Source organism: Musa acuminata, chromosome BXJ3-1 (genome assembly GCF_036884655.1).
Source record: "Musa acuminata AAA Group cultivar baxijiao chromosome BXJ3-1, Cavendish_Baxijiao_AAA, whole genome shotgun sequence".
Classification (NCBI taxonomy): domain Eukaryota; kingdom Viridiplantae; phylum Streptophyta; class Magnoliopsida; order Zingiberales; family Musaceae; genus Musa; species Musa acuminata.
The window spans coordinates 40,881,088-40,892,150 of NC_088349.1; the positions used below are offsets into that span (position 1 = coordinate 40,881,088).

The following is an 11,063-nucleotide window of genomic DNA, read 5'->3' on the forward strand; positions in this document are numbered from 1 at the left end:
AATCCATATTAAGTGAGTGTCATCTGGTTACTAATCCTTATCAAGCTATGACAAATAACAATCACCAAGAGAGAACTCTAAGATCACAAGAAAGGTAGCTTTGCATTTAATATTCTATTTAAAATCATAAAAATATTTAAAGATGGACATTTGTCTTCATGATTTCTCACTTCTTGAGATTCTCTTCAATTTTTTTAAAAACATTTCTGACCTAGTTCCCAGCTCAGAGCAACATTAACATAACCAAAGAAACTGATAGCACCAACACTTGAGAGTAAATAAATCTAAATCACCACTGTTGAAATTGTATGACACCCAATGGTTATAACCAATGGGTGTCATACAATTTCAACAGTGGTGATTTAGATTTATTTACTCTCAAGTGTTGGTGCTATCAGTTTCTTTGGTTATGTTAATGTTGCTCTGAGCTGGGAACTAGGTCAGAAATGGTTATAACCAATCATACAACATTTTAGAAAATGATAGTAGATACCCATAATGTCTTCGCTTCTTGTTGTTGTTGGTACAATGAACACTCTGAATCTTGAACGAGGCAAATACACAGAGATGCACAAATTACTAAATATGGCATGTCACATAAAACTAGATGACTGACATCAATAAAATATTTCCTATATAAGATTAGAGAATGGACTACATAACAACAGAAAAAAAATATCTCAGAAAGATCTATTTTTTGAATTTCTATATTTATGACAGCCAAAGCAATAATATACTCCTAGATTCTAGACATCTAGAAATGCATACTTAGAGCAATGAGGAAACTATTTGCTGCCTCATGTTCAAATGTGAGGAAAAAAACATAATTTTGAAAAGTAGAGCCAACAACTGAAAGTCCAATAGCTAATTGTGCGAAGTCTTTAAGTGACTCATCAACAGCGAAGGTATTATGTTCAGTACCTTTACATGCAAATCCAACAAGGTAAGAAAACCTATATTCTTAATATGATAAATTGTCAGTTTTAAAATGATGAAATGATTAGTTAAATATTAGCTACAGAATATATAGCCAGAATAGTGCAAAGTGGAAAACACACAAATAAAGGAGAAAAAACAAAGTCTAAAGAAATTAAAATGTGTCTAAAAATACTATCAATGAATGATCTATAATAAAGAGCAGTATCTAAAATGCAATTCCAGAATTTGATAGGTCTTTTTTTTGCTTTCTTACAAAACAGAGAGACTAATAGAAGTCACAATTCTTTGTTAGTAATGAGTAACGACACCTAATTTGTTCGAAAGATTATGGAATGTTATTATTGATGAATGATATAACTAAAGGAGAAAAAACAAAGTCTAAAGGAATCGAAACATGTCTAAAAATATTATTGATGAACGATCTGTAATAGAAGAGCAATATCTAGAATGCAATCCAGAATTTGATAAGATCTCTTTTTTTCTTTCTTAAATAACAGAAAGACTAATAGAAGTCACAATTCTTTGTTAGTAATTATAACTAATTTGATAAAAAGATTACAGAATGTTAAGGGGCAGGCAAGAAGTTAGACAAGAAAGAGAATTAATTAGAGCACTAGACTTTTCAATGATAAAATTTGAGAAACCACCATAGATACTTCTAGTAAAGGAGTAGCCAAAATATTCAACAAAGAAAGGATACTTGAACCTGATTCTCAAATTCTAGTAAATGAAACATCAATGCTCTAAGTCTCTTTGTCCCTGAATGAAAAAAAAAAAGCAATGTGCCTTGATCATAACATGAATGAAAGGTAAGCCTCAACATATGACTGAAGCATCACAAATGGCAGTCTATGAGAAAATTGTTGGAGGTGAAATATTTTTAAACATGAAACAATTTACAAACAACTTAATCTATAATCATAGTGACGTTAGGCAAAATCGCATTGTATGAAGCTGAAAATATTGACGGTTATGACTAATAGTAGACATTTGCTGTAATATTGACAGTAATGGAAAGACCCTTACCGTAAATTTGTGGAGGAAAAGGGGAAAAAGAGGAAAAAATATGATGGAACTTAAAAATGGTGTCCATATTCCTTCTTAAAATCCATATGCATGCTCAACAAAAAAATAACAGATGACTTCTAAATTTTTTGCAAAACCAATTCACTTAGTATATCACTAAAATGCATTGAAGTAATTCTTGGAATAATTGAACTCTTCAAAACAATTTGAATTATTTCATTAAGAAGTTCAGAAAGCACAGAAAAAGAGGAGAGGACCAATTCATTAATTCAAATAAAAAAAAAGTATGTGTTTAAGCTGAGCTTCTAGTTCGATACATTGTCCAAAGATGTAACATTCAGTCTCGCGAGTTCTCCCTACTTTCTTTCATTTTGTTAGTTCATTTATGACAAACAATGTCTAGCATATCAGCTTGGAGATTTTATATAAAGTCGTCCACTTTTGGGAAAAAAAGTAAACTGGTTGTTCATTCATGTACATATTCTCTCAAATTTATATTCAAAGTGTGAGGCTTCAAGTCAAACACTAACAAGCATCTAGTAGAAGGATCTTTTATGGATGGCTCCACATCATGTACGAAATATTCAGACCATTTGAAACAGAGGGGGTAATAACAAAATCTGACCGGTATGAATAATTATTATTCTGGATAATAAGGGTGAGCTAACCATATACGCATCAATAAAAAAATGCATAATTTCACAATATAAAACTGATTTCTAGTTTTATAATTCAAACACCAACAACCATTAATCAAGAGAAAAAGAAGGTTTTATATGCACCTTCCCAGTGTTGCAAAGGGTGCATGCACCGTTGGCCATGAGCTTCAGTGCAGCTTCTTGTTTGTCTCGATCAAGCTCTGGAGCTTTCAGAGGATCATCAATCTCCACCGCATTAGCCTTGTCCATAAAGCCAATGATAGTTTACAAGATATATATGACGGTGGCAAGGGGCACAAAGGTAGAGGTGCTGGAAGGGATGGTAACTTTGGTGATAGAAACTTCAAATGCTTACCCAATATTCAATTTGTTTCTCCATTACAACCAACAAGATCATGAATAGATTATTAAAAAAAATGATGACTTAAATAATTCAATTGGAATTATCATGTCAAATTCAAACTTGGTACCACATGTGATATTACTGGAATCGCAATAAATAATCACAACCGCTTCTGCTACCTTAATCTCAGTAAACAAATGGGGAAGTTGGAAACAAGAAATACCAACTCAAAGGTTGGTTTTATACTTACAAAAGGCAAATTTCAGATATAGTGCTTGGATGCTGAAACTTGTGGTAAATGACCACAACAACATAATTGAAAAAATACTGAAATAGTAGCCATGTCATTAATTGGTGAACATTTATATGAAACATAACAAGCTTGTCTATCAAGCTCATGAACATTGCTACCACTCTGCTACAACTACAGCTGATTCAGCAAGATAAATCCCATAAACTGAAACAATCACAAATCGAAACCTTTAATGAAGATCCTATTAATCGGAAGGACCCGAACTACTCCACTATCACTATAATGAAGCATTTGTGAACTGTTGGTCTAGTAAGCTAACTTCTAAAATTTAGAACTGCATTATATCCCATTTGACACTATTTTTCAAGCCCTATCTTAGGATCTGAAGTGTATCATGTTGCAGAAGACCTAATCTATTCATGGAAACACACATAAATTTGATATTTTTGTTCATTTCACAGGGAAAAACATAGTAAACAGAATTACAATGCCTCACCTTTATCAAACTCATAGATTTATTTGTTTGGTATCTCTTTACTATTAATGGTATATACTGTGGTTTGCAGTACTCTTAGGTTGAATAACTGCTTTCTATAGAAATTATGACACATCTTACTAAAAATAGAAAATTTTAGGCTTGGATTTCACTCTTGAACTTATCTTTATTTTCAAAAACTTTTAAATTGGAAATTATTCATTTCATGAACAGTTTTTTGAACAATATCTGAGTGGTTGATCAACAATCTTTTGATTGTCAAACACAATTCTAGTTTTGCAACTCCACAATTTTCTAAATTTGTTCACCCTCTAAACAAAATCCTGAGATGCTTTAGTATCTTTGTATATGCAAAGAAACATAAAACAAAAACACTATTTCAAGTGAAATGAAGTACTCCATAGTGAAATAAGATCTACACCAAATAAAAGTTTTCATAGGTTCTAGAATGGTCCTAAAAGAGCATAAAAAATCTGAAGGCTAATGGATATTTTAGGGAACCTTTAGTCACCCAAAAAATAAAGACATAAGTTACATCTTAGATCAAAATTATGCATAGATCTCTTAGTTGTTGAATATGATTATAGTTGTGCAACACCATAAGTTTCCATATTTTCACCCTCTAAGCAAATCCAAAGATGCTTTAATATCCTTGTATCTGTGAATAAAGATTTAGCAAAGACACCATAGCAAGATTTTAAATTCATCATGTGAAAGTACTTTAATCTAGCAATAGAGCAACACAGTTCAATCTTCAAAGTTTCTTACTGGTCCTAAAAGAATATAAAATTCTGAAGTTCAACTTATATCATAGGAAACCTATAGTTAGAAAAGAAAAAAGAAGCATAGGGCCATAGGCAATTACCTCTTATAATGCATAGATCTCACGATTGTCAAACACACTTCTAGAAATCTTTCGAAGGCCATATTGAATGTTATAAGAAATCTCAACTCAAAAAAAAATGAAAAAGGAAATCTGAAGTTTGTTATATGGTTCAATCTTCAAAGTTTGTTTTGGCAATGTGATATCTTCATGTGATACTTAAGACCATATTGCAAGTGCTTTGTTCTGGCAATAGAGCTACACAGTTCAATCTTCAAAGTTTCTTTATAGTCCTAAAAGAATATAAAATTCTTAAGTTTAACTTATATCATAGGAAACCTATAGTCGAAAAGAAAAATAGAAGCATAAGGCCATAGGCAATTACCTCTTATAATGCATAGATATCTCGATTGTCAAACACTCTTCTAGGTGTGCAATGTGATGTCTTCATGTGATACCAAGGCCATATTGAATATCATAAGAAATCTCAGCTCAAAAAAGAAAAAAAATAATAAGCATCTATCGGTTTGATCTAATTATGCATGATTAGCATACACAACAAAATATATAGTCTGCACAAAAATTCTCAAACAAAAATGAAACAAAGATAGTACCTTACAAAAAAGAAACACAAGAGAAGCAAATTGAAATCACTTTAAACCAAGGTTCGCCGAACCGTACCGTACCGGCGTTTCGACGCTGGCTCGGTACGGTACGGTACGGCGTACCGAGCGGTATACCGAGGTGTACCGCTCGGTACACCTGATTTCACCGATTTATCCCTCCGAAAATACCTGAAAATTAAAAAAAAAGTTAGGATAGAGTTTTCAAGTTACAAATAAATATAGTAATAGTATAAGTTTAGCAAAATCAATGTAAATTTGGTAAAAATAGCATCACATATCTTTTTCGGGCTTTGAGGTAGTCTTGTTCGAGGTTCGTATTTCAGCTCGTTATAGATTGAAATATCTATAGAAAAATCAGTTGAATTGTTAGACTATTTTGTTACAATATAAACTCTAAAATTCAAATGAATTAAATAATCATATATCTAGATATACCTGATTGTTAATTCTACCACCAAAACGAACGACGGGCCTCTACGGGTGGTGGATCGGGGTCCTCAATCCGATACATATCAATATGATACTTTTGTTGGACCCAATCATGAAATTGATCCCATGACATAGTGTATTGATACACCGTATGTCATTGATGCATCAATGTGATACTGATCGTAGATTGATCGTCATAAATCATATTTGTCCGAGGCAGCTCTTGAGGCATATATTGGTGTTGTTCTGTATCATGCTGTTGCTCAGAGAAGGATGACCAACTATCACCATACTGTTGTTGCCCATATGATTCTTCATAATACGATGGCTGTGAATACGATGAGTCTCTTTCTGTGTCTATATCATGTATGCTCTGTCGCATTTGTTCATATTCATCCACTGCCTTCCCCTTCCCCTTCTCCTTTCCCTTCCGCGCATAAACTTAACCAGTACCTTGTCGAGTTCCATGATCTGAATCTTGAGTGGCATGTGTAAAATATTGCTCCTCAGTCCATTCACCACCCTCAAGTTGTGCATACGAGACCAACGACTGCCCGGTATCACCGCCATCATCTGTTGAGGCACTGCTGTCCGTGTTGCTGTCATGTATCTGGACCGAACGAGAAAGAGAATGTGATTGTGAAGGTGTCTCGTCGCCCGACTCGATTCTTTCCAACGATGCAACTGATGCTATTGCCTTCCCCTTTGCCTTTGCACGTTGGGCGGACGAGTGTGACCATTGGGTATCGGTAGTTCCTCGAGCAGTTTGACTCATACCTCTTGATTAGAAAGTTCTTCCTCTTAATCTTCCCAAATTTACCTCGATTGAATTCACAAATCGTTGTTTTATAGAGTTTATGAGAGAAAAGAAATGTTTGAGAGAGAGTTTAAGAGTGTATAATGAAATAGGGGAGAGAAGATTAGTTTAAATAGGAGGAGAAATGGCTCCAACGGTCAATTTGACCGTTGGAGCACTGTAGCACTGCTACAGTGTGGTAACGGTCGATTTCGACCGTTACCGAGTGGTATCGGGCGGTAACGGTCGAAATCGACCGTTACCGAATGGTACCGGGCGGTAACGGTCGAAATTTCGACCGTTACCGCCCGATACAGGCTTTTTTTGGTGTACCGCCCGGTAGAGGGCGGTCCGCGTACCGGTCGCCTCTCGGACCGGTACGTACCGCCCGTACCGGGCGGTACACATCGGTATGGCGAACCTTGCTTTAAACCACATAATTAGATTATAACAATTGGGCAATAATTATAGACCACATGTTTCATCAATTGGGCAATAATCATATTGATAACTATGAAATGATAAACAATAAATAGGAAACAAAAATCAAACTCGTAGCTGCAATGATAGTCATGTTGTAAATAAGCCTACTAAAATGCTGTAAAAGGCTGTAAGGCTTCTAACTTACCTTAGGCGATTGCGCTCATATTTGAAGATCTTGAATCCATGCGCTTGTATGAAAATGTGCTGCCTCTTTGACACCACGAAACTTCCCATTGCAATGTTACCAACAACAGATCTTCATGTCAAGCACTAGAGAAGTCTTCCATTTGGAATCTTAATCATTTCCACCTATCCGCCTTTTCATCTTATGAGAACATTAAATTGGGCAAAGGGCAGTTCAGGTTTTGTTATTTTGGGATTCTCAAAGATATTCCAAAACCTGATTGTCTCATCTGCTGCTGCAGAAGCTACTACACCTCCCAGTGGACTCTCAGCCAAGGAAAGAACCCGGGATGAATGACCGGAAACCTCAGCCACTCTCGTCATGGATGGGTAATTCCACAAGGTGAGTTGATTGTTCGGTGAACCATGGGAGGTCAGTAATTCAGATTTGTTTTTGTCTCATAGCAATGCACAAACTTCAGAGCCAACATCAATCGAGTTCAAGCAAGCACCATTAACGGTGTTCCAAAACTTAACGCAATGATCATTGCAACCTCCACCAGAAGCCAGCAGGTTGCTCCGAGTCGGGCACCAGTCAACGGCCTTCACAATGGAAGTATGGCTGCTAATCCTGTGAAGCCATTGACGTTGACGTGGATGGTGACGTGAGACAGGCATGCAAGCATCCCATATGTGCACTAGTTTGTCCTGCCCTCCACTCGCCAAATACCGCCCTGACAACACGGACCATTTAAGACTACAAACTCCACACCGATGCCCATTATAGAAACAGATGAACATGTCATCCTTTCTAAAGTCATAATCAACAACAGTGCCATCAAATCTTCCGACTGTCAAGATTGAATTACTTCTCCATGCAAGTGACAACACAGGGGCCTGGTTCTCATCTTCCATCCCATCCACGACATGTCCTGTTGTTGGATCAATCAGGGATAAATCTGAATTGCCAAATGCGACAGCAAGAACTGCACAGTCTGGCGACCAGCGGATGCAAGTGATAGGTCCTCTGTCTTCTTCGGGTTGTAGAAGCTTAGTCGACTCGTTTGCAGCGTCCCAGAGATACACTGCGTCCTCAAGGCCAATCGCCAACACATTATTGCTTCCCCAGTCGAGGAGATTCAAAACATTATCATCCAACAAGCCGTGGATTACCAAAACCCTCTCTGGTTCTTTAGGGATTCGCCTCTGCTGCTTCTTCTGCGGCCGAATGGGCTCGTCAAACTCGGGCAGCTTGCTGGCCGACGCTTCAGGTGCAGTCTTGAAAGCGAGGATACGAGACCTGTTCTTCAAAATGCACTCGTCAAGAAGCTTTTGGTACGCCACGCTCGATGGGGATTCCCTCGAACCATCACGCTGCGGTCTCGAAGGCCCGGTTAGGGCAAAGCGTGCGTAGTCCATGTCCATCGCCGACCGGAACGGGATGAAGCGGTCGTACTCCACACGCCTAGAACGCGAAGAAGACATATTTTCCAATCGAAACCAGAACGAGACTGGCTAGGTGACGAAAAACGATCGAGAAAACCAGAAAGATCGATCTTCCCACAAGAAATTCGACAACCAAGAATCGATTAAAAGAACCCCAAGACCAACAAAAATTCTGAACCCGAATCAAAATTTCGACGGATGAAGAACCAAGAGAAAAAAGAAAGAAATGAGATCACCGCAATAAAAATCGAAGGGAAGGACCCTCGCAGCTGTGCCCGTTCGTGTTCGTCGGAGAGCAGTTCCGACCTTCGCAGAACGACGAGATCGCCGAGAGCCGAGAGTCGAGAGCCGAGAGGAGGAGTGCGCGCGAGGGGAGAGAAGTTGTTGTGATTGCAACAGAGTGGACCCTCGGATTATATAGATGCCACCCAACCCAAGCGTTACGTTCTAAAATCGTTCCGTTATATTTATCCAATCTACGTAGCGGATAGTTTGACATCACACCGTTATATACTGCTACATCTACATTAAATTTGGTGTACCTTATTCTTTTAGAATTTGTATGTTAAAAAAATAAGACATGGTATTTTTTGTACGAAGCAATGTTTTTAAACTACTAAAATTATTATTAATATATGAGATTTGATATTCTTTTATTTGTCACTAAAAACGAAGATTTTTATTTTATGATATTTTAATTTTTAAATAATATCTATAAACTGATAATATTTTTATTAATACACTAGGTTTTGAGTCTCAAATTATAATATATCTTATTTTTAATGTTAAATTTACTACGATCTTTATTCACATAAATTATGTATCTAATTAATCCAACAAATATTTAACAATTAGACAAAACTAATTACTTACCATTCTCAATTTAGATGATAAATAGGTAATTGCTTGAATTATTAAGAAAACATGACAATTAATCAGTTTTAATCATATTAATTTATTATTGTAATTCTAACCAAAATTCATTGAAATTTCATCTTAAATTGTCGGAGCAAAACAATGATATACAAAATTTGATGAAGAAACAAATAAGATATTAAAATAATAAAAATAAAAAGATAAAGTTTTGTGATCATTTGTATTCTTTTACATTACAAATAAAGTTATTTTTATCATAATATGAACACTTAAAAAAGAGGAAAAGAGATGATTATATGAAACTAACCAAGCTTATCAAGTAAGATTTTTTTTTTAGGCAAAATTTTGATTTTCTAAAATAAAATGATTGAAGGTAAAATCCATCAAACAAAATTACATATGTAGCAAAAATCGTCATACCACTTGAAATGGTATAAAACATGTTGTACATACTAGTCTAGATATGGGTCTAGATATGGATCCATCGGTATGCGAATTGCTCTTATTTTAAGTGGTCTAATCTAGATTATATATGAAAACCTTAGAATCACCATATTTCTCATTATGTTATTGTCATTGGATGGTGCTTACCTGTTAGTCATCATTTCTCTCTTTCGTACATACTCTTTTCTTATCCTTCTCCTCTTCTTTCTTCATGTCCTTCTCACTACTTTGTCTCCTCTTCCTCCTCTTCCATCACTTTGTCTTTTTCTTCCTCCTTTGATCCATCTTCTTTCTTCTTTCTCCTTCACTACTTTCTCTTCTTCCTTCTTCCCAATCCAACACAAATCGATATAGGACAAAAGCATATTTTTGGATTCTCTTATATTAACAACTACATAAATGCATTTATGTTCAACATGACCTCTTTTGAGTTTGGCTTCTCAAATTGTATTCTTATATTATTGGATACTTCAATCACCATCATTTTGTATTTGTCCAATGATCTTATATAGTATAAGGTTTATATATTTCATTTTCATATATAAAATATTTAAAAATATTAAGAAAGACAAGGTTAAACAATATAATTGTTCCATGTATTTATAGTCATAGCTTGAAATATCCGAAAGAAAATACATTAGAAATATATATTTTCTATTAGTAACTCATTGTAAAATTACCATCATATTTGGTATATTTAGATGCTTTCTCTATTTAATAACCTTTATTACTTAAGAGGAGTCTTGTCTAAGTGGAATTAGAATACTTTGAGTGATATTAATGCGAAGGTTGATATTAATAAGTTAGAGCTTCTATATGTCATTGCTATTATCTTAAACAAGAATGTTATAGAGTTGGGATCCCTTTATAATCACATTCAGACTCTTACTAGGTATGTTAACCTAAAGACTTGGGTCAAGATCAAGTTTAAATAGATTCAAAATGAGGATAGAGATATGAGATTTTATCATAATTTAATTATTGATAGATACAAGTAGAATTTTATTCATTACATTCATAGTGACTAATAGTATATTTATCAAGTTGAGCTTATCTCTCGTAAATTCATCTTCTTTTATTCTCAATTTTTTGGTGGGGATATGAATAAACTAATTTTTTTTATTTTAATTCTAAATCCCTTTAGCCTAATATGAATAGTATTTATTATTAATGATCAAGGTTCTGAGTTAATTAGATACTTTAACAAATATAAAATATGTAAGTTTATTAGGTCGTTCAACTTTAGTAAAAGTCCTGGGACTAATTGGTATATTTTTAAATTTTATCAATTATATTTTCTT

At 34.9% G+C, this 11,063-nt stretch overlaps 1 protein-coding gene and 1 long non-coding RNA gene across 2 annotated transcripts; both read right to left on the minus strand.

The window, feature by feature from the left end:
- Positions 1-361: 361 nt before the first annotated feature.
- Positions 362-6,480, minus strand: LOC108951899 (uncharacterized). Its single transcript, XR_010493011.1, has 3 exons — positions 4,925-6,480; positions 2,748-2,934; positions 362-1,698 (listed from the first exon to the last, which is right to left on the minus strand). It is a non-coding gene; the product is annotated as an uncharacterized LOC108951899 (long non-coding RNA).
- A 975-nt stretch (positions 6,481-7,455) lies between these two features.
- On the minus strand, positions 7,456-8,481 carry LOC135629285 (cell division cycle 20.2, cofactor of APC complex-like). Its single transcript, XM_065136459.1, has one exon. The coding sequence runs from the start codon at positions 8,479-8,481 to the stop codon at positions 7,456-7,458; it is 1,026 nt and encodes a 341-aa protein (XP_064992531.1).
- Positions 8,482-11,063: the final 2,582 nt, after the last annotated feature.